Genomic DNA, 24,075 nt, shown 5'->3' on the forward strand with positions numbered 1-24,075 from the left:
TGTTCAAATCACCCAAGTGCGTCAGTGGACCTAAAAGTGCTGGCTAGCACAGCCTGTCTTAAAAAATCTTGACAGAAAGCTTTTTCAACTATTCAAACGCTTCCCCCCTGCCGTTCTCTTTATTTTCGTCTTGGCAGCCTTTAAAGCAGAACCACTTAAAAAAACAACCCCCCACATAACCCCAATGCTGGTTCCAACCCTCAATACAGTGTCTTTGACAACCCCCCCAACATCCTTTAATGCACCCCCAACCTCCATAGGCTGCAGCAATAAATTGAGCTGCCGAAGGTAGGGGGGTGGGGGAGACAGGTGGGGGAGACAGGAGGGGGAGCCATCAGCAGCCAGACACCCCCACCCCCGCCAATAGTTCACGTCTGTCCCACAGTACCTTGGCAGCCTCCACCATCTTGGCGGTGGCATCGGCCAAGAGCTTGGCGGCCGACAGCAGCTTGCGGGAGTTCTCCAGGTCGGTCTCGCCCTCCGCGTCCGCTTTGATGGCGTTGACCAGGTCGGAGGTCGCCTGGGCCAGGATGCGGGCCTGACGCACCATCTCTCCTGTTGGGAGACAAGAAAAAGGGAAGCCATGAGTTACTGTGCTGTAAGGAGAGAGAGAGAGAGAGAGAGAGAGAGAGAGAGAGATGAAGAGTTTGTAAAGGAGTCATATGGGTCAAGGCTGCATGGGGTTGTCGATTTTTGGATCTGTCTAGACTCATCAGCTGGGGGGCCATTTCAAATCCTTGTGCTCTTGTTCAGAAACTCCATATAGACATTTTGTGACACGGCACACTTCATAAACTGGGATCTTCAGAATGCATTTTTATTGGAAACAGAGTTCAAGGAGAGAGAGGGGGGGGGGGTAGCACTTGAGAGTCATTTCAAAACAGGTTACATAATTAAGATTTTTGAAATCCTCCGGCTTGAGCCTCATCTGTCAGATGCATCACACTCACACAGCGCTGAAGAATTTGGCAGAGGGAATCAACGATGTGGTTCACCCTATTCAGACTCATCACATCCAAACAGGGCCATTTTTCACACAAGTGCACACGCACGCGCACACGCACACACACATGGTGTGAATGTTCATCTGAGACCTAAAGTTTTGCCATTTTTATATATTTCAGCCTTTATGAAATAAACTAAAGTTTCTATATTGACGAACTTAGCGGAGTCATTGTGAGTCTGAAGAATCATTCACACAATCTGGGGCGGCTGTATAACCAGAAGTTACAAACAAAGCGGAACTGCTGTGACTTTTCCTATGACATTTCCTGCTGACAATATATTTTAGAGAATGAACTAGACTTAACTTGTTGTGTCTGACCCACTCTGTTAGAGCTGCATGCTATAGTACTGAAGCTTATGACATGAAAGTATCTCTGTGAGAGAACAGCATTTTTATTCATCTCTAGAAGGTAATTTTTTGTTGTTGTTTGTTTTCCATGACATGGAGTACATTGTAAAATGGCTTAAAGTGACAATAACATTGTTTGTCGCAATTGTTTCTAGGACAATATCTCACCCACCAAAATGCAGCTACTGTGACAGGTCTAGTGGCACATGTTGAATACAAAAACACACCCTGCGGTAGCGCCTTGTGGTACCTGCATCTCCCATGGAGCTGAAGATGTTCTCGGTGACGTCCAGGATGCGGTCGGTGGCCTCGCCGTGGCGTCCGATGGGCTGCCCGCCGCTGGCGTACTGCTTGATATGCTGCAGCAGCTCGTTGAGCGCCTGCGTGACACCGGTGGCCGCGGCGCCCACCTGCCTGAGCAGCTGCTCGTCATGCGTGGCTCCCTGGGAGGCCTCCACGCAGCCCTCCACCGACTTGGCCACCAACTTGCCCGCCTCGATCAGCTGCTCCTGGCACACCGGCGAGCTGATGGTGGGGGCAACCACCTGATGGAGGAGGGGAGGAGGAAGAGGAGGACCCGAGGTATAGAGTTGGAGAAGACAGACAGATAGATCATTGTCCATCTTCAAGGAGATTTGTTTCCACACACTACACTATACTGAGCCTCACATCTACATCCAAAACACATTAACATAATAAATACATGGTGGAGGAGATGGATATGTAGGAGGAGGGAGAGAAGGATAGGAGATATAGGAGATGGGTGTTGGATAAAGGGGGGAGCAGGGAGGGAGTGGAAGGTTTAGGTAAGGGCACCAGAGGGGGATGAGGTGAAGGATGGAAGAGCAACAAGGGTGGGGGTTATAGGGTGGAGGGGGGATTCAGAGAGAGAGAGGGAGGGAGAGAGGGAGGGAGGGAGGGAGGGAGGGAGAGGGATGGGATATGGATGAGCATCTGGCCGGCCTGCGCAAGTTTGTCTGTTCACATTATCTACAGCTGACTGGACACTGAACAGACCTCTGGCTGGGTACACTTACATAGATCTAGAGGCTTCAGCCCATTTTTTTTTGGATTTTGTTCCACCTGTTAGCACTTACCGAGTTACAGTTCTGACCGTGATCCTAAAAAAATGTGGACCCATGATAGCCATGACAAATAGTAGTCTTTATGGTGCTGACCACCACCCTCAATCATGTATTTATGAGACAAATCTAGAGCTTTCTGCAGAGTCATCATCCTATGTTGGCAAGCTGAGTGATCAATGGACACTGGCAGACATTTTAATGGCCACCAAAGCCACAGAAATTAACAGCATGTCGTCTGTGTGTCGGCTCTTACCCGGGTGCAGGCCACCAGCTGTGAGGTGGACAGGGCGCACTGGGTGGCAGCGGCGATGACTCGGTTCTGCTGGGCGGAGTCCTCGGTCTTTTGCGCCACGTTCTTGGCCTTCAGCACCAGGGCGGCGGCCGCGTTAGCCACAGCCTTGGCCAGCTGCATCAGCATATCCTGCAGGGGGAAATGCCGCACCAGCAAAGAACAACAGTTCACACCAACACATCATCTACATACGTCTTCTAATGCAGCAGGACTTTAAGGGGAGGATTAGATGAAGGTGAAAGGAAAGATTAGTCCTGTGTAATCATACATTTCTGATGTTTGTGGATTTGTGCATTATAATTATTAATTATGATGTGAATCTATATATGATTCGTTTCTTTTAAATAATCATGATTCAAGAGCATAGACTCCATCAGCATTATTCGCAATTTTCCTAATGGACGCTGAAGTAGTCAGCTTCACTGGGCTTTGAACAAGAGTCATTTATAATGACTAACTCATGGAACTATTCTCCAGGACAATTAAATTAGCAGTGAGTTTGTATAGTCACCTTTGACTATGGTGAATGAAGAGAATGTAGACAGAAAATCATGTTATCTACCACCATTAACATTTCAGAGTACTTCTGTTGCGCACTATGCTATATTTAAAATGCCACAGCGGTTTCTGAGGCATGCAGGATAATGAGGCAAGTTCAGGGAATTTGATATCCGGGTGACTTCTGGCGGGAAAGATAATGACTCTTTTAGTTGACAAGTGCAGGCTTTGTGCAGTGTTTCTTCTAGACTTCCAAAATTCTGGGCAGAAATGTGTCTATTTTCGTCTTTTCATCCTTTGACATGCCACACTATATAGTCTTGCTATCCAAGACGTCATATCTAGAAATGTACAGGCTGTCAAGTACATGTGTCAAGTACATGTGTATAGCGAAAAGCTGCACAACATTGATTAACACACATTAACCGACCCCCTTGCAGTCTCCTCAATTCCAGGGATTCTTAGCATGCCGGTTAACTGGGGGTTCCAGCGGTCTGGACACCTCTCAGACACAGATAGCAGCCATGCTGCTACTTTCAGGGTGTTCATGAGCGGAGAATGTGTGAAGACGAGAGGCACGCAGAAGCGTTACGTAATTTGCGGCCGCTGCGGTCAGGCCACATTCCAGCATGTGCTTCAGAATGGAAGGTAAGCAGCCCTTTCATGCCTGCAGGAGATGTTCTTTGCTCAGTCGCTCGTTTTCAAAAACAGTTTCTTTGGAGCTGAGCCAGCGTCTCTTAACCTGTGGGCGTCTTTCCCCCCCCTCTCCACTGGCCCTTTCATTCCACTGTTCCACAACTCCGGCCAAACCCCGTTATAAAGACATGGCCATATTTGTTTTTATATGTCTCAGGAGTCTGATGTTAGATCAATGAATTATTACAAATATGAGTTCTTAGAAGTCTCGTACCAAGTATTGAATTAACTCACTTTAGGAAATTAAGAGACCTTTATCAGCATTCAATGGACATCCACAGGTATGCCTGTACACACAGTTGTCTGATCAAATTATCCCAAATGAGGTCGTTTCAAACACATAATATTTCATTCAATCAGTCTGAGGTTATTTTTTTTTCCAACAGATAGCCATTTTATGGCCAGGGCAACATTTAACTGTTTTTGGTCTGTTTGTTTTCTTTTCTGGAGAAACTTTTTTTCTGACTCTTTCATGGATACAGACTGCCTGTGGATGTACAGTATAGAGGTGAACAATCCCAGAGAGATCCAACTACGGCCTAAACCTCAGGACCTGTCAATCAAGAGGCCCAGAGGCTATAGGGTAGTCTAGGAGTGGATAATTACTAAGACGGACTACTGTTTGCCCTGCGATTTACCCATGGTTACTCCCAATATTAAAAGAAAGATTTTAAAAAGTGCTTCAATTCCTGAGAAATTGTTTAGGTGCAAATCTTACTAACAAATTAAACTCAATACTTCTATGATCTTAATTGGGAATAGATTAAAAAGTTGCAGTTCACTGTTTTGCACATAAACTCACACAGGAAGAGAGCACCAAAACAAAATGTCTATACCTACAGTATAGGGAAATTGTTGTAATTGATCTGACAGCCATTAGTTTGATTGTCCATTCAAAGAGATTTGCACTTCTTTGACGGTTGTTTATTTGTTTTGTTTTGTTTGTTTAGTTTAGTTTTGTTACCAGCATTTGACCACTACTGAGGGTCTTCCGCCTGGAACCCCTGAAAGCTCCGTTACCTAGAGACTGAGTGATGCAGTCACAGGGGAAAGAATAAGTTATAGGAACATGACATGTTGTTACTTATTTCACACACTAGTGGACCAGTTTACGATATCCTGTAGCATAATATATTAACCAACAAATAGATAGGGAGAGGATAGTAATCCATGCATTACCAGTAGCTACTGTATATTAAATTTCGTGGTGTGTGTGTGTGTGTGTGTGTGTGTGTGTAATCCACCTGGAATCGTGGGTCCGTGTCACTCTCGCCGATGTGCTGCAGCAGCTCTCCACTGGCCTGGCCAACGTTGCCGGCCGCCTGCAGGAGGTTCTGCCGAGGCTGATAGGACCAAAACAAAAACAACATCAGCAAAACTACAGGCTGACACTGACATTCCTTCAAAGATTTGATTTCAAAATGAATCACTGGTAACCATTTCAACAAGAGCACCAGTTTGGTTACTCAGCCAAGATTCATCAAAACACAGTCATAACATCCCATTATTTTGAAAGAGGCAGTGGCTTGTGGATCTTCTTGTGGTCTGGCAGTTTATGAGTTCAGACACAGATAGACCCCAACATCCCCACATCAGCAAGAGGTCCTGCGCTATTTTCTATTATCATTACTAAATGCTTTTCCGATGATCTCATGTATGGTGGTATCCTTCTGCAACTGGGTCTGAACATTAAAATTCATAAAACGTGTAAAAACATTCGGAATACCACAGTCTCAGCAGGGGCCCTCCAGGGCTCCAAACAGTATCCAGCTGACATGCAGTTCAACCACACTGCACACACCACTTGATACCTTGTGGCATAGCCTTCCTTAGTATAAAATGTGAACTTAGCTATTAACTCAATTCAGATGGACATTTCTGGTTGGATCTGAAACCAGGGGGAGCATGCTTCTCTGGAGAATGGACTAAGGATGATGGGCAGACATCTAACACGTATCATTTACCACCACTCTGACTTGAGGCACGGTACCATAAAGGAGAGAAATTTATCTCTGTTGGTGTTGCTTTGCAAATAAATCCTTGACCTTGGGCAACAGTTAGCGGCCTTGACTGGTGTTAAACCTGCAGTAGCTACCTTTCACCACACAAACTTGGGCTTTTGCACAAGATGGATAACATCCTGCTTTAAGACGTCTACAACTGGTTGTCAGCTGTATATCTGCAGCTGTGTGTTGTGTATCTGGAGTGTGGTGGAGCAGCAGCAGCACTGCTGACTAAGAAACAGTAAGCTCCAGTTTGTGGAGTCTCTGTCACCTTGGGTTAAAGCTGCTAAATCCCTACTCACTTTACTTCACTCTAAGTTTGCATCTTAAAACACCTTCCCATCATCTCCTTAAGGAATTGAACCCCTGACCCTGGAACTGCTTGACCACATGCTTCACCCTCTGACCTAAAAAGGAAGGTGCACCCATCCATCTCTCCCCCCCACACACACACACACACACACCACACAACCCCAAACACCTCTCATGCGACCCCCCCATGGTGGCACGACCTACCTCGGTGCTGGCGGGCTGGGCAGTCTTGAGCATGTCGGACACGGCGCAGGCCAGGTTCTTGGCGGCGCCAAGCAGCTGCTGCCCGTTGGCGCCCTCGTCCTCCATGAGAGCGGCCAGCAGCTTCACGCCCTTGGACATCTCCGTGAGGTTGGAGGAGATGGTGGTCACCGCGCAGCCCACTGCCGTGTAGTCTGTCTCGGCAGGATCACCTGAATAAATGTGGAGCAGTGCAGACGTATGGTGCATGAATAGATGCTGAAAGTAGGGCAAGGACCACCTGTCTGAATGTCTATGCAGTGGATCTTTATCTGCATTTAACTGCATTATCCCCACCCCCCCCTCACCCCACCCTCATCCAACTGGTCATCACGGATCCTTTCAACAATTCATCTCAATAGCCACACAGTCATATATAAATCATAATGCTAATGTTATCTTCAAACATTGATAGTTTGAGAAATATAACAAACAATGTAACAAAATATTCAGACACACTAATTGATAAAACAACAGCAAAACATCTTACATCTACAAAAAACTACTTCATACTTCATACTAAGTACTTCATAATTAGCCTTTAACAGAAATGAAGGAGCTACTTATAAAGAAAAAAAAGGTGATGCGTCTATGACATCTATCCAAGTTCTGGATAAAGATTAGAAAATCAAAGGATTAGATTAGAAGATCAAATGCTCACCTGCTGTAAGGTTGACCATTGAGGCAGTTCCAGCAGTGATGGCATCCACTTGGGAGTGGATCTCATGCTTGGACTCGTCCATTTTGTTCTTACGCCATGCTTGTGAGGCCTGACAGGCAAGCAAGAAAAGAAATGGAAGACATTATCCACACAGAAAAGTGTTTTATAATGGTCTTTAGTCTTGGATTCATGCCTATAAACATGATAATATTTTATTCCAAGTCATTGTGCATTGGTCACAAAATATCCCTTAATGACTTTAAGAGGCATAATCACGTTCACCACCTAACAACAAGCAAAATCATATTTCCACATCACATTTTTTTTTGGTCTTGGAGAGCTGAGATGAAAGACAAACTCTATTATTGCCACAGAGAGAATTTACAGTGGGGCCACCATAATGAGAAACATAACGGAAGTCTAGACTAGAATATGGTAGCCCGACATCCCAGCTGTAAACAGAGTAGGATGAATACATTTGAAAGAGAACTTTGGACAGTGACCACAGGAAGCAGTGTGTTATTCTACAGAGACCGGTATGTTACGCCTACTATAGATTCCGCCAGTAAATGCTGAAACATGCAGCATCAGAACTATGACTAGCACTGTTAAGCAATAGCTGGGAATTGCATGGGAATGTGGCTGAAATGGAGAAAAGTGGGTTCTGACCGCGTCGGTTCCCAGGGGAGGCAGCTCCGACACCTCGCCCAGAGAGGCCTGGGCAGCCTGCACCGCTTGCATACTGGAGTTGATGGTGCCAGTCAGGGCCTGCTGAGCTGCCGTCTGAGAGAGGGGGAGAAAGGGTGAGGAGAGAGAGAGAGAGAGAGAGAGAGAGTGTGTGTGTCAGAGGGGGGGGGGGGTTGTCATACATGTGTAAATACACACGTACATGTACACAAACATAGCATGAGAGGGAGAATAAATATGTGAGACACACACACAACTCATAAGAGGGAGAGTGCAGATAGTGTGCTCACATAAATATACCCCCCCCAAATATGAGTCAATGTGAGTGTTACGGCAGTGTTTGGAATGTGTATTGAACAGTAGGAATATTGGCACTTATTGATCTGTAAGTACATTTGTGTGTGTGTGTGTGTGTGTGTGTGTAGTACCAGAGGGGGCATGTGTCCGCGGTGCATCTGCCCGCTGGTGATGTGCTGCTTGGCCTGAGGCATGGAGCCCATCTGGAAGCTCTCCGGTCCCCCGGCCCCTGAGCGCATGATGGCCGGCAGGGCCACGGAACCCGTCTCCACCTTCCCCATCTTATTGAACTGCTGCTGGAGCACTGTGGACCTGGGACAGGACAGGGCCCACACAGTCAGACAACATAGATATGCCACCATGGTGGCATCAATGCATCATCAATACAGTGTCAAAGTATTCCACTGTACTGTACCGTATACAAACCATACTACAGTGGCCTTTCTATACACACACAGAGATATAAATCATCCTAATATTTACACAAAGCTATACAAGTGGATCTTGTAATATACACAGTGACTAATACTGTAATAAAAGTGTAAATATTCCATTTATGTTTTATATAACCCAATGAGTCCTTGTAGACTTTAAAGGGCGAGAGGTTGGCTGTGTTAAAAAACACTTTCAGCCATAACTCTTTCAGCTCACTTTTTGGGTGACACAGAGTCCTCGAGCATGGTGGATTCTTCATCGCCCTCTAAGCCAAAGTGGTCTTTGCTCTTTTTCTGTTGGGAGTGAAGCGCAGAGGAGGATGAGGAGGGGAAGAGAGGGGGAAGAGAGAGAGAGAGAAGAGAGAAACGAGAAGAGAGGAAAGAAAGCGAGGTTAAGAGTAGAGGTCGGAGTGTTACAGTACTTCAGACAGCGGAGGGCCTGAATGAAGTGCTCTGTTGCTGCCTGAGCCCCCCCACCCTCTCCTTCCCCCTTGAGCCCCTTCAGGTCAGCGGCGAAGGTTTGTTGTGGAATTCCTCGCACCACGGTGAATGGCTGCAAGCGCCTTCACAGTGGAGGTGCAGAGCAGAGCAGTGCGGAGCTGAGCTTTGGGGCTGAGCGCGGAGAAAGACCCTAAATCTCACAGATGAAGACGTGCTCAGGAGCTCGACCCAACACAGCTGGCTTCCATCACGGGCCTGCTGCCGTGGATTCATCAACGGCTTACAGGATTGATAACGCAACCTGACACTTCAGGAGTTCATAGTAGCCTTTCAAAACACACGAGCACACAGAAACTGCAGTCCAGGGTAGCTATGAACAGAATAATAATCATCATAATGTTACTCTTACCCCCCACACTATGGAGAACATAAGACACAAAATATGTTTGGTTCACATGACAAACAACACAACAACTACTGTTTTTTTACCGCAAGATATTTATGGCATCCAGGTTAACCAGGGATATATTTATCTGCTTAAAAGAACTACAGGCCACCACATTACCACAATCTGATGGTAGGACATACCTTTTTCAGAATGATGTCAATGTATCCAGCAATCAGCTGCGCGATCTGCTCTCCTTCTGTGGTCTGCACGGAGTAGTATCCATCTTGGTAGTCTCCAAAGTCCTGAGAAAACAGGGTTTAGGGGATTAACAGCACATATTAGTAAACAAGAATGTCCTAAGCCGTGCCTGTAATTGGTATCCCAATCTTTTTCTACACATTGGTTTGACATATCAAGGAATCAACACTGAGTGTGTGTGTGTGTGTGTGTGTGTCTACAGGTGTCCATGAAGTTGTTCTTTGACAACCATCCTTATTTCTCATGAGTGCACATAACTTTATTTTGGCACTAAAAAACATATGTGCTCACTGCCTTAGCTGTCTAGATAGGGTCAATTTCCCAAAGGTTCCATTTTAACGCTACATTCTATCACCATGCCTTCATCAATCTAGAATGAGTGGAAAGGCTTCTAGCCCATAAACGACAGGGGACCAGCACAGAGACAATACACTAGATAAGAAACAGCCTGTGAGGAAGTGGGACCCAAAGTCATCTTTAGCCCAGATGTCAGCAGAAGGCAGCCAGTCCTGATCTGGCTGCAGCTACCCGTGACTGGCTCTCTGGTGAAAAATACCGTCTGGCATTAACTGAGATGAGTGTGCTCAAATCACCGACTGACTCAGTGCGGCTGGCTGGCTGGCGGCATGCTTTAGATGAAAGCTCACGGGCTAACCTTAGATCTACAATCAAAAAGCCATCTCTTTCAGTGCCTCCTTGTCCTCCCCAAAACACAAAAAATAAGAGCTAGCGGAGCCAGCTGCTAATCCTCTGGTGATTTGCCAGGAAATACTTGCCTGAGTATTTCCCCAGACCTAAAAATAAAAATAAATACGGACGCACGCACTTTCGATCTCGGGAGCCGCAGAGAAATAAAAGAAAGGGGGCCTCCGGAACAAGGAAAAAGGGGAAGTGGATGGGTGGATGGAGAAGGTTCCAAAAAAAAAACCCCAGTTTGTTGATTCAATGGTCTTCAATATTTGAAAGAAGAAAGACGAGCAAAGACAATGAAGCGCGTTCGTTATGGAGGAGCGTTGGCCACTATCGCAGGTTCTGCTTCCCTTCTCTCTCTAATGGCCCGTGACCAGCGTCTGATCCGCTGGCTGAAGTATCACAGGGGCCACTCAAGAGACACCCGCCACAATGCTGAGCCCGCGATGACAGAAATGAACCCTGTTATTATCCTGCACATCAACTGGGCTCTTCTGCCTTTCATTTTGGGAACTCTTGTGAAGCATCCCATAATATTATTATTATTACCAGTTATTGGGCTTGTTTCATAAGAGCAGGTGTGGCAGGGAGACTATTAAATAATAACTATTAAATTCAAGTCCACAAAGCTGTTCACAGAAGTGTGGCACAATCACAGTAAGAGGTCCAAGGCTACAGCCTACATGCATGTGCACTCATCATACTTGGCTTCTCCATCTTCACATTTCATGCACATTAAAGGGTTTGTGAGCAAGGCGGAAAGAGACATCGCCACATCCTGATATGGGTAAACAAGGAAGTGTCAGGCCGAGAGGTTAGGATTGAACTGAAATGCTGACTGACCAGCGTGAAGCTCTTGGGGGAGGCGGCCCAGCGTTTGATGTTGGTCAGGCTCCACTCCTGCATCACCTCCTTGGTCTTCTCGTCCACACGCATCACGCTCTCCTTGGTGATGCCCAGCAGACGCGGGACCAGCTTGTTCTTCCCCTTCATTTTCTCCTGCAGATGGCAAACGGACAACAGCACAATGACATGGCCCACCGAAGTCAGCACTATTTCTATCATTATTATCAAAACAACAGGTACAATATACCTGACAAACACCCTGAAATTAGTTCAGTAAAACACCGCAATGAGTCAAAGGGCCCTAATTCAAATAACGGGCAAAATCTAAGCAAAGCTAATATAATTCAATATCTTGGCAAAATCTATTTGTTAATCCAATACCAACTAAACACTTGCTTGTTGTCTGACTTTGCACTTTGCCCATGATTTAGATTATTAGGCCCACGGTGATACTATAGGGAAGTGTAGTTTTTGGATTCTGTAATGTTTATGATGCCCTTACCTTGACCAGGAAGAAAGACACTCCGTAGGTTTTGAGAGAGCGGGCCAGTTTGACATAGCTGACTTTGGCCTCAATCTCAGTCATGTTTTGGTAGTTCTTGTGGGCCTGTTGGAATATGGTCATATTTACATACAGCTGTTCCAACTCACACAGCGCTGTGATGACCGATGTGCGGGTTTAACAGTAAATAAGCAATGCAAACATACACAGACCTGGTCATATTTTCAAACATATACAACTATTGAGTTTCAGCGGGGTCATTGTTATATAGCCAAGGCATAGTTCCCTTTTGATTCACCACTTCTAAACTGGCGCTGACCTTAGGATAGGACACGCAGTGGGGACCAGCACACACTGAGCTGCAAATGGTTCAGATTTGCCTGTGTGCTGGGTCATGTGTTTTTAGTCTGGGTTTTCATCCCCCCCAGGAGCTAAATAATAAAATAAAGAGTCCTCGCCACAACCGCTGAGGAGCGGCACAGCGCACAATACTGATCAACTGAGAGCGACCTCGGTGGGAAACAGACTCTACACGTTCACAGTCTCAAACACACACACACACGCGCACATACACACACAAGTCCATTACCTGGAAGATCTTCCTCTCGCCTTTGTTCTTGATGTATTCTTTTGGAAGGAACTCTTTCATACTGTAAAGCAGATGTAGAACAGAGTGAACTCAGAGACGCCTTCACATGACTCCGCAGAGACCAGGGATCAGTGAGGCCACATTCACATGTGCTTTTGCCCTGAGTGGCGAACTGGATCGTTTCAGTGGTGCTAAAAAACAATACTGTGGCCCCGTGAACAGAACATGAACTCACTACATCTATTGTTAGACTTGGCCCGACTCCGTCTCATACTATACTCACTAAAGGTTTGGCACAAGATCAAGTCATAATATTTCAAGTACATTTAAGAGAAGACAAAGACAATCAAAGTTAGAGGTGGAGAGAGAGAACGACAGAAAGTTAGAAGTGGAGAGAAAGAAAGAAAGAAAGAAAGAAAGAAAGAAAGACAGAAAGAAAGAAAGACAGGTGGAGAGAGACAGAAAAAGCAAAGGGAGGAAAGACCAGACAAAGAAAGAAAGAAAGAAAGAAAGAAAGAAAGAAAGAAACATGGAAAGAGAGAAAAAAGAAAGAGAGAAAGAAAGAAAGTGCAGGAAAGGGTGAGGCAAATGAAAGACAGAAGCTCTCCGTACTCCAGGAATCCTGGCTTGTGCTTGGTCTCGTTGTGGTCTCCAAACTGGATCTGGCACTGGAAGCCGGCGAAATCGCAGGCCTTGTCGAAGGAGACAGGATGCGAGCCGTTCAGGATGTCATCACGGGCCTGGAGAGAAGAGGCAAAGCAGAGAATGGACAAATTAGTGTCTTTTTATTTCCCATTTCTCGCTCTTCGATTTAACTGAGATTAAACAGAATTCAATCTACACCCCTGTGCCACTCTCCAACTGTGATGGTCATGGGCAAAATGTGAAAAAGAGTTTAACATTTTACAATCCAAAGCCCAAATTATAAACAACACCATAAAAATATACAACATCATTAAAATAATATGCTGATACAATAAACTGCTTATCAAAATCATGTGATTGATTGTTTAACTGATATGCACATGAGATGATTAGAGTCAAATAAACAGCTACTGAGTACCACACTATCATCCAAACTATTCCTTCCAGAAATATGGAGGGACAAGTATAAACATGGCTCACACATATCAATACCAGTTATTCCCATAATGATATATTCAAATATTGAGAAATCAGCAGTCGACTGCGTCCAGTGTAAGCACTGAGGCCCTGAAATGTAATCTCCCTCCCCCTGGCCTCCTGTCGGGCTAGCTACTGCCTCTTCTGTGGAGACTGGCGAGATATAAACAGGGCCAGTGTGAGTCGAAGGCTGCGCTGCTTGTGTTGGCCTGCCGACTGGCGTGCGCGATCCTGCTCCAGCTGTGTTTGTGCTGGAGGGATCAGCCGGGCCGGAACAATAGAGCTGCCCCCAGACGAGCGGGCGGGACCACACGGGCAGAACTGGGGCAGGACGAGCAACGAATTTCCGAGAAGCACTGTGCCAGTCGCACTGGGGTTGGATTCGAATACCATAGGAACTATATTAAAGTCTTACTTTATATTAATTTACACTACATCAATAATTAATTTCCCCAAGTACAGTACATCACCGCTAGAGAAAGGGTCAACAATTTCAGATGATTGTGGCATTTTCGAGCTGGGCTGGAAGTCACTTCTCTAATATTACCTGCCCCATTTCCTCTGGTAAGGAGCAGTGACTTTTCTCACAGGAAGAATCCATTTCTCCCTTCATGGGAGAGGTCACACACATGTACATGCACCTTGATGCTGTGGAGACAGAGCACGGGCAGGCTATCAAAGGCTAGGATCAATCTTCCCTTCTCACACTGCTCAGTAACGTGAGTATGCTCACACCCCTCCCAGTGTACACTCTTCTCATTAGCGGCTGCCACGGCGATATGCTAGTACATCACTGCAGATGCATAATTAATGTTCAGGGGCCACTGTGTGTGTGTAGGACCCAAAGACCCTGGGGAGAGAGAGAGAGAGAGAGAGAGTGTGTGTGTGAGAGAGAGGGGGGTTGTCATACATGTGTAAATAGGGGAGAGAGAGGGGAGAGAGAGAGAGAGAGAGAGAGAGAGAGAGAGGAACATTACCTGCACATAGAGCAGATTGAGCTGCACAGGGTCTCTGGAGTCCACGTTCTGGTCTGAGTAGAAGAACTTTCTCCTAAGGAGCAGCATCTCTGTCTCCTCAATGCCCTGCTCACGCAGCGTCCGCCCGTGGTCCAGCCAGTTCACTGTGGACACACACACACACACACACACACACACACACACACACACACACACACACACACAGACACACAAATTCAGAGACAAGCTTTGCCAAGACAATAAAGCCATTACTCTCATAAACAACAATATATTTAGCTAAAACAGCTCTTAGGTTTACTGTGCTTTCCCAACACATTTAATTTTCATTTAATTTTCATAACCAAACCAATAACCAAAACAGACATGCACTATGTTGATACAATGTACTTTGAAGTGCACATGCAAAACTGCTTTTCAGGATAAAAACAGATATCCAGCAGTGCCTTTACAATAATCAAAGGGTAGAACATATTGTTTTGAATTTGGCGACAGATTAAATTTTTTTTTTTTTTTTTGTCTTCACAATGTGACCTGACCCTTGCACTTCTCTCGTAGCACTACTTGCAACTAGTCTTGCTGATCCTAGCACTTACCACCTGACTAGAACCGACACTCGACTGTTTAAAAACAACACTCACTGATGCACTTATTCTTATTGTACTCTACCTTTTTTTTTAAATTGTCCTGGAATTGTTGAGAGGATTGCTTTAAAAAGCTTAAACTGTTTACCATGTTATTAGTCGCTTTGGTTAAAAATGCGTCAGCCAAATGTAATGTAATGTGAGTACATGGTTAAAAATGCGTCAGCCAAATGTAATGTAATGTAATGTAATGTGAGTCCATGGTTAAAATGTCAGTCAAATGCCAAATGTAATGTTAAAATGTCAGCCAAATGTAATGCGAGTACATAGTTAAAAATGTGTCAGCCAAATGTAATGTAATGTGAGTACATGGTTAAAAATGCGTCAGCCAAATGTAATGTAATGTGAGTACATGGGAACCCACTGCGGAACACTACTCACACTCATCGTCTGTGTGGAGCTTCTGCTTGAGCTTCTCCATCTTCTTGTCGTCCCTCAGGAGTGTCTTGTCCCTCTTCAGCGTCCCCGTGGTCTCCTCCTTCTTCTCCTCCAGGATGTCACGCACCAGCGAGTACTCGTCATAGTTTGTGATGCCTGGGGAACAGCAGCAAAACACCAACTGTAAGCAGTGGTTTCTACAGGGATTTTGTCGTCTCAAAAAGACTGAGAAGTTCTCAGACCTGTTCCTGTAGTTCCCCTGAACAGAGGAACTATTGATGATCCAAGCACTGCTAGCAAAAAGTTGATATTAGCACTGACGAACCATTCGAACCAAACCCCTTGTTTCCATACTCCTGAAGCAATGTGTTGATTGGCTAGAACTGTTAATGGCTCATTCTAAGCCACTAAGCTTGTTCTCCATTTAGAGAGCCAGGACTATACACGCACACACACAGAAAGGGCAGCTAGAGGCCTTTGAGTAGCAATTTGCTGAATTCAACAAAAAGTGTATTAAATTACAATCGTCAACGTAATTTAGAGAGTCATGGAACGAAAATCAGGTTTGTTTTGGCTAATGAAGAGAGCATTGTCGGGTTCAGACAGGCATGCTGAACAGGAAAGATGGAACAAAGGCGGAGGAAGCATTTCAAGGCATGTTGTTCAGAAAGCTAGAAAATCAACTCTAGACTCACCTATCCTTGCGCAGATGGTCATGAGCATGTCGCTGACGATTTTAGAGTCGTCCACCATGACTGTTTTCACTGTCCCATCCAGCATGCGAATCTTCAGGGGTCTCTGTTTCTTCTTGTACTCCAGGGTGTCCTGTTAACAACACGTTAGCTTGGTTACTATTAAGGCCGCAGCATCATGGAGTTCTTATAAAGGCACTGATAAAAGTTTTCTTGGATGTTTATTAGTGTCTTTTGGTGAATGGTGATGTTGTTGGTGAAGGTGATGTTCTGCTCTGTACCACAGACAGGTGGTAGGTGGTAGTGGAACGACATGTCAAAATGAAGTTACCAAATACCACATACAAAAACAGTTGGTTATTAAAAAAAAACCATCCCTCAAAAAGAGGTTCATTTTTGCATAGCGTTGCTTTTACTTTCTCTACAACCAGTAGAATGAAACAGACGAGCCAAAAGCTTTTCTGCTAGCAATGTGTCTCTTAATCATATCATAGTGTACTGTATGTGTGTGGTAAAAATACACTCGGAGTGAACCCAATTCAGTAATTAACTTGTCAGGCTACTTGAGTGCGTCATGACATAACACATCCTGTGATGAGTCATGTATATTTGGAACACGTTATGGGATGGCGGTAATATGACATGTCAGGTATTAGCTTCCATTTAGTCCTTACGAAAGAGAACTGAATCAGATCTGGTGGGAGCATCTCAGGTAACAGCTTACTCATATCGCCTGGGTTTGCATGGCTTACTGTAGCCCTATTCTGTTATCAAGCGTTCTTTTTCCCACAAGCCCAGGTCACCTCGACCATTACGGAGTTCCGTCATACTCCTGAGGCGTCATGGGTGTCTCATGTTACAGCTTGAGTGAAGGTGGTGATGGCACGGGGAGAATGTTATTCATCTGGAGTGGGTGACACTCGATGGCTTGTGGGACTAAGTCGTGTGATGACGCGCTTGGTCACTGTGGCCAACGGTCATTGTGTGACCCAACAAGGTCGAGAGTGGTCAGGGGCAACACATGCTGCGATATTACGCCATCACAAAGACAAACACGCAGACACACACACACACAGACATCAGACAGAACACTACCATGAAACCTACACCTCACTTTCACGCACTCAAGTCACACACAGTAACTCACAGAACACACATTTCCACCCTCTCCACACACACACACACACCTCCTTGATTCACTCACCCCATTCCTCAGCATGTAGTAGTCCAGGGCTTTCCCCGCCTCCAGCCAGATGCCCTTCTTGGGATCCTCGTCAGACAGGAACAGGCCGTAGTCGTTGGCTGGCGGTGAACAGAATAGAGCAGCATAGTGAGTGGGTGAGATTAGATTCCCCGCACTGGTCACCGCGGTTCCCCAGTCACAGGCAGCCATCATTACAGCATTCATTCCACTACAGCAAATCCTGCACTCATACAGTCATTCCACCGTACGAGTGGAATCTGACATTTGAGAAATTGGAATCCCCAAACCTCTAAAATTGGGCATGTTTGCTCTAGTGGGTTTAATGCCTTGGGTTGGATAGCATGACGTCAATGAATGGGTACATAGTAATGTTTTTTTTGGTTGTTGTTGGGGAAAAAAACTTTTAGACAGACACATACAAGCTTATATGTCATCAATGTCAATTTCAAAAACACAGTCTGAGGAGAACCCATCATTTGGCTGTTAGGGAACACTTGACACTTCCTGCACATGAAGCCCCGGTCACACCACAAGGGCCCCTGCTCTCACCACCATCTCCCCACTTCTCTGTGGCACATCAGCACTTTAGCTTTAATTCAGTCCTCACAGGGCCTTGGGTTGTGTGCTTTCCTCCACTCCAATGGCTTGCCAAAGCTGAGTGGATCCTGCCATTTAAGATGCTGAACATTCCACATTAGCTGTTGCTGTTGGCCATGGGGCTGTCTCCCCCACCCCCCATTCCCCCTCTCATAAAAGTGGAAAATTGCTCACAGGTTAGGACAGGCATGGAGCCTGGGCTGGCCCACCAGCCCCCGCAAGCAGTAAGAAACGCAAGCGATGAGAAACGCGAAATGCTTATGCAACACCGGGGGACCTGCCGTGCACAGGCCCGCCCCCGCCTCCAACCCCCACCCACACTCCACAGTGGAGACAAGCTGCTGGAAAGCATAACTAAATGAATTGCACTGACTATCGGTGGATACCTAATCCAGAATCTGTCATGACAGAATATTCCACAAGAGTCAAAAAGACTCCACAGAGAAGAGTAAATAATGACACAGATATCTACAAATGGGAATGAATTTATATGGGGGGGGGGTCCAGACATGCTTTGTGTATTAGATTGCGGAGCAAAAGTTGTTGGCAAAACCAGAGACATCTGAGTAGAATAGGATTTTCCAGGATTAATCCAAGCATTGCTGATATTCTGCCCAGAAATGACTATCAAGAGCCAATCAAACAACACACAAATGTGTCCATCTGAGTGTGTGTGTGTGTGTGTGTGTGTGTGTGTGTGTGTGTGTGTGTGTGTGTGTTATAATATCTTTCAACATTTTGCCTGAAGTAGGCCAAATAATGAAGCCATATGGTGAGTTGAGCAGGCTGTTTGTTTTTGTCAGTGCCGCGTTAAAAGCCCAAATCCCTGACGCCACAGGGCCGGCCAGCCAGCTGGCAGGCCGCAAGGGACCCTCTGTAGCAGTGTGTCCCCTCTGACCGCAGGAAGAGCCGGACTCATGGTGAATATGACCCACTAAGGGCTAGGGCGGGCGGGCCTGCTGTAAGACACATCACGCGCAAGACATTCCACACTCAGTGACACGAGGGTGTGGAGGGGTGAAATCACTTGCTTCTCCAATATCTTGGCGGCACGCTACCTAAGGCAGCCTCATGTGCAAAGGGAGAGAAAAAAGGCATCATGAGCTTGGGAATGATTTCATTTTGGTGGGGTTCAGAGGGAAAAAAGGAAAATTCCGACATGGGTCAGTCTGGTGCCTCGTTTCGTGCGAATGCACCATATTCACGTTTAGGAGTCCCGTTATGGTCTCGCTTGCATTCTCAGACCTACTACACGGCATAAATGGGCTCCTGAGTCAAATAATTCACAGAATTAAACTTTTGGCACCCAAAGTTGCATAACTGCTAATTCTCAAAATTGAGTAGTTATGCATGTAGTAAATCTCCGAGACTGTTAAATCAATCCATCTGCCTAACTCCATGAACCATGACATCATATCAATAATGTCAAGTTCTACACCTCTAGCATGCAGCATAGTTGGCCAGTGACCCTCTGAAAGCATGCTGACGAAGCAGCGCTTTGCCTGGATGATAAAACAAGTGGAGCAGCGAGGTTAACACTGCTGCCCAAGTAGAAGTGTCAATGCCCACCCTGAAATCCAGGTTAATGCCAAGGCAGGGACTACACCATCATTGATTACAGGTTTGCTCTTGTTGGTAAGGAGGGATGTGTGTGTATTTGGTTGGGTGGTTTTTTTTTCGTTAGGACAAACATAGTTGGATCAGTGTGTATGGGAGCACCTATGTATGTGTGTATGTGAAGAAGGTGTTGGAACTGTGTGTGTGTGTGTGTGTGTGTGTGTGTGTGTGTGTGTGTGTGTGTGTGTGTGTGTGTGTGTGTGTGTGTGGGGGGGTGTTCTTTGTATGTGTGTATGTGAAGGTGTTGGAACTCTGTGTGAGTGTGAGTGTGAGAGAGAGAGAGAGAGAGAGGAGAGACTCACGCTGGCCGAGCTGTGCTTCGGGGACTCTCTCCCGTATGATGCGACAGGCGTCGTACACCATAGTGGAGGGCTCGAACTGCATGGTCTTCACCACGTTCCCCACGCTGATCTTCAGTGACAAGGCCACCATGGCTGCCGCTGTGTCTTTGCCGCTACTTCACCTGAGAAAAAAACACAACACACACACACACACAAGCAAAGGTTGATTGACATAAGAAACAAAATGCCCTGAGAGATTATCGGTGTGTTCAAATTACCTATTCCAAAGGTTGCCAAACACTGACTATGACTGTGTTTGTCCACACACTTTAAAGCCAACATATCATCATTATTAGTCAGATGAGGTGTGTAAACAGCAGGAAATAAGTCACCACCATTCTGGTTAACATACCATAAAATTGTGTTTGAAGAAGACATTAAACAATTAAGTTTTTTTTAGCCCTTTTGTGATGAGGATGTGAGTAAGTGTGTGTTTTTTTTACTGAGAAAGAGTGCTTTTAGTTTCAGTAGGTCAGCATGTAAAGCCACAACTGTGTCTACTTCCCCAAATCTGAGGGGATTTTTACAGGAGGGATGCTGAAGCCTGAAAAAGGAAGGAACAGAAACATTGCTGTGTGTAAAACCTGACAGTCAGGCTTTATGTGGGCACAACTGCACATTCATGGTTGCTTAAAATAACTACAAATATTTCCAAGGACATCAATTGTGTCCAGGAGTACGACAACAGTCTGGCAATGTCGGCCGTGTAAAAATTAGGGAAAGAGTACACCGCAGAACGGATCGTAATATCAATATCATCAGAATTCAACTGCAATGGTTTTCACATGAGCCACATGGTTTGTTGTTGCTAAGCCAACTTTAATGGGGCTCTGCTAAAAACAAATATGTCATTAGCAGCAAAGCAAGTGAAGCATGTTCCAGACATTCTACGGTGAGTTCCGGAACGACTCCACTCAGGTTGGTTTGGCAACACGTACTCATGCATTGGGACCTGGGTTGATACAGAGAGAGAGAGTAGGGGAGAGGAGAGAGAGAGAGAGAGAGAGAGCGGAAGAGAGACTGGCCTGCCAACATGGCATCCCAACTGGATCACTTTCAGAGGAGAGAGAGAGAGAGAGAGAGAGAGAGAGACAAAGACAAACTTCCTTTACAGAATGTAGCCTGGCACATCCCTCCTCATCTCACGCTTTTGGGTGGAATAGAGAGAGGAGGGGGCGTTCAACTGCCTCTGACCAAGACCTCTGTTACACTTCAGACTCCCTCTCAAGTTAATTTATTAACAGAGATCACACTCTGCCTTCACATGCACACATGCAAGCACACAGACACACACACAGACACACACACAGACACAGACACACACACAGACACACACACACGTAAATCACCCATAGTCTACAGGATGTGGCCTGAAGTCAGGCGAAAGAATGCTGGCCAAGGCACAAACACAACAGTCAGGGATGGGCTCCTGGATGAGAAACAAACAATGACTCTGGCCTACCACTTGGAGTGCATAAAATACAGCCTTAGCCTCGGTCTGTAGTCTCTGGCCCACATGCAATCACTCTCAACCCTCTTCAGTATGCAGCGATCACTGAGATTTCACCCAGTCAGCAGAAACATGTGGGTGTACAGTAGTTCTGTGTAGACTTGGGGGGATGTAGTCACTGGTGTATGTAGCAGCCACTTTCAAGCGCAGAATCAGAAACAGTCTAGAGTCTAAAGTTGTGACGCAAGTGAGTTCAAAAAAACGATAATACGAACTACTCACGTTCCATCTGCAAAGTTGCAGAGATGCAACACCTACGAGTTTGGCCACTGCAGCTTTACACTAGAGTGCATAATTAATTTGCCTTTTGACATGAAACCCTTACTTAGCCCTAAGCACTTACTCAGATCTGCAACGGAACGTTACACAGCACTAACGTCTCCCTACCATGACCACTGTAGACTAAATGCAGCGGTTACCACTAAAATGACCTGTGCTCTGCAGTGAGGTGCAAACAATAACTGACCTGCAATGCTGGGGAGTTATTTATATTCTGTATATAGATCAAGGGTGTGTATGGGTGTCCATGACTATGCATGACTACAGCTGCGTGCTGCAAAGCTTATGAACTGAGAGGCGATACAACTGCATTCACATTCTGCTATTCAACAACGGAAAAACATCCTAAATATTTCAACACAGGCCAACCTGCTGGTGTGAATGAGGACTTTTACGATGTTTTGGTAACTTCCTATTTGAATGAAAATGTCTGGATTTAAAACCAAAGGCATTTCCCATAAAACATGTCTGCATAAAGGGTGGGAAATAAAACAAGTGCTTGAAAACACATTTATTTTGTCCAGCCAAAAGCTGCCACAACATGTGGAACAGCCCACCAGTTCAGGGTTTACTTGAAATGATGCAAGGGTCTTAAAGGGTGATGTGGTTAACCAGTGCGTTTAGCATCCTCCAGATCCAGTGGAATTGTGGACACATGATAGGAGCATCGATCCACACACACACACACACACACACACACACGATGTAGTCTGGGCATGCCTAAAATGTGATGATTCAAGGCTTGTGCAACAGGTAATGTTCTCTCAGAGGAACAATTGGTTTTAAATGGATTAGGCCTTAAAAAATACAATTTTTAAAAATAAAAGATCATGTGCCTCACACACAGGAACAGAGTTTATCCAGATTCCGAGGCTGCGTTTGTTCAGGAGTGGATGCCTCCAGCAGCCGGATCCTTCACAAGCCCGTGGGGATCTTTCCTCACGCTCATTGACTACTGGTGTGGTCCCTGCTGGGCATTTGGCCTGGTTCTCACATGGCCTGAGGGGAAGGTGTGGGGGTTCCTGGCAGCATTCCAGACCCCCTGATCATCACTCCAAATTTAGGAGAGTTTGGGGGCGAGGGAGGGGGGGGGGGGGGGTGGTGCAGTGCTTTAATGGCGGGCTTTTGACGTCGTCTTTTTGGCTGCAGAGTTAAAGAGGCCCCAGCAGCATGTGAGAGAAAGAGAAAGAAAGAAAGAAAGATAGAGAGGGAGGCATCCCCGGTCGGAAAAAACAAGGTCGAGCTGTGGATGAAAATAAAACAAGACACCTACCACAAAGCCCAGAGCGGTCACTCAGGAAGAGTCAACTAGCAATCGGTCACAGTGCAGCAGTTCTTCTACAGCGTACACTCAAAAGATCCGTCCCATGTTTTGAAGTGAACAAATTGAATTGAATAAATATTACTGTGCACTTCTCATGTGCGCGTACATGTTCTTACACGTCACAGACCCTAAACTTCAAAGTAGCCCTTGCCTAAACCCCAAGTACAACATGTACTATATAAAAACTACACTGTTTTCATCTATTCATATTATCGGTGTTGTTAAGTACAAATAACTACAGGATACTTAATATAAATCGTGGCCAGAGTGCCTTTTGTCTGGTTAACCAGAAACACACGTGATGCAAAGCAAAAAATGCTCTTCCACATTTTTAAACTTAAGCTCCCCGACTCCTTTCCCCAGTTCAGTCACAGACGTTTTTTTTGTTTTGCATGTCAAAGTCCTCCCTCAGCTGTTTGTGGTCGAATGCGACAGAAATTCAAAGTATAGGACGAGGCTTTGATGCCTCATCTGAAAGAGTTTGACTCTTGCTCTGACTTGTTCCCAAACTTTGCCAGAGATCTGAGGAATGTGCAGATCCCTTGCCTCAAAACAATGAACTAATAAAAATGTCTATCTATCACATTTCAACACAACCACCCCCAACGTGGCAGAAAAAAACACCACAGGCTTTTTGATAGTTAATGGATAATGTGGCTTTATCACCAAGCTTGTTGGTATGCCAGTAATTTTATAGGAGGAGACATGCTGTATGGAAGGTCAGCTCTGAGGTCAAGTTAATGGGGTGCTGTGTTTCATGACCCCATCATGAAAGCCTCAAGAAATTACCAAACCAAGACCTCAATAAAGTCCCAAACTTAAAACATGCTTGATAACCAACTTCATGACAAAAGACACATTGTCAAGGAAGACAATATTTCTCAAAAGAGAGACAAACATCTATGAACATCTACATCCAAACCTAATATGACTGAGATTACTTACAAGTAGAATAATTCAGCTTTAATGACTTGAGATATGAGATAAAAGTAATGACTGTCACCCTAAAAATCCCCCCGTCGGCAGAAATCTGAGAGAGGGTAAAAGAAGTCACACATCTGCTTCTGAAGATTAGCCAGTGAGTGAATTCAAAAGGCCAGCGGCCCGAGGGACCCCTATA

The 24,075-nt window shown here is 45.5% G+C and overlaps 1 protein-coding gene across 3 annotated transcripts in view; it reads right to left on the reverse strand.

Annotated features, from left to right (window-relative positions):
- Positions 1-24,075, reverse strand: part of LOC125304405 (talin-1-like) — a 70,262-nt gene that overhangs the window by 24,113 nt on the left and 22,074 nt on the right. For 2 of the 3 annotated variants that reach the window (XM_048258645.1, XM_048258644.1), the window contains exons 3-22: positions 19,804-19,964; positions 17,288-17,385; positions 16,087-16,216; positions 15,395-15,547; positions 14,373-14,515; positions 12,886-13,013; positions 12,274-12,334; positions 11,685-11,789; positions 11,180-11,335; positions 9,589-9,690; positions 8,777-8,853; positions 8,257-8,437; positions 7,811-7,924; positions 7,142-7,250; positions 6,445-6,653; positions 5,170-5,268; positions 4,890-4,952; positions 2,693-2,860; positions 1,605-1,899; positions 389-555 (exon numbers count right to left, since the gene is read on the reverse strand). In XM_048258645.1, the coding sequence (XP_048114602.1) occupies positions 389-555; positions 1,605-1,899; positions 2,693-2,860; positions 4,890-4,952; positions 5,170-5,268; positions 6,445-6,653; positions 7,142-7,250; positions 7,811-7,924; positions 8,257-8,437; positions 8,777-8,853; positions 9,589-9,690; positions 11,180-11,335; positions 11,685-11,789; positions 12,274-12,334; positions 12,886-13,013; positions 14,373-14,515; positions 15,395-15,547; positions 16,087-16,216; positions 17,288-17,385; positions 19,804-19,933 (2,688 nt within the window). In that variant the 5' untranslated portion in view covers positions 19,934-19,964. The remainder of the gene's footprint in view (positions 1-388; positions 556-1,604; positions 1,900-2,692; positions 2,861-4,889; positions 4,953-5,169; positions 5,269-6,444; positions 6,654-7,141; positions 7,251-7,810; positions 7,925-8,256; positions 8,438-8,776; positions 8,854-9,588; positions 9,691-11,179; positions 11,336-11,684; positions 11,790-12,273; positions 12,335-12,885; positions 13,014-14,372; positions 14,516-15,394; positions 15,548-16,086; positions 16,217-17,287; positions 17,386-19,803; positions 19,965-24,075) is intronic. The other variant, XM_048258646.1, reaches the window with a different exon arrangement.

Source organism: Alosa alosa, chromosome 12 (genome assembly GCF_017589495.1).
Source record: "Alosa alosa isolate M-15738 ecotype Scorff River chromosome 12, AALO_Geno_1.1, whole genome shotgun sequence".
NCBI lineage: Eukaryota > Metazoa > Chordata > Actinopteri > Clupeiformes > Clupeidae > Alosa > Alosa alosa.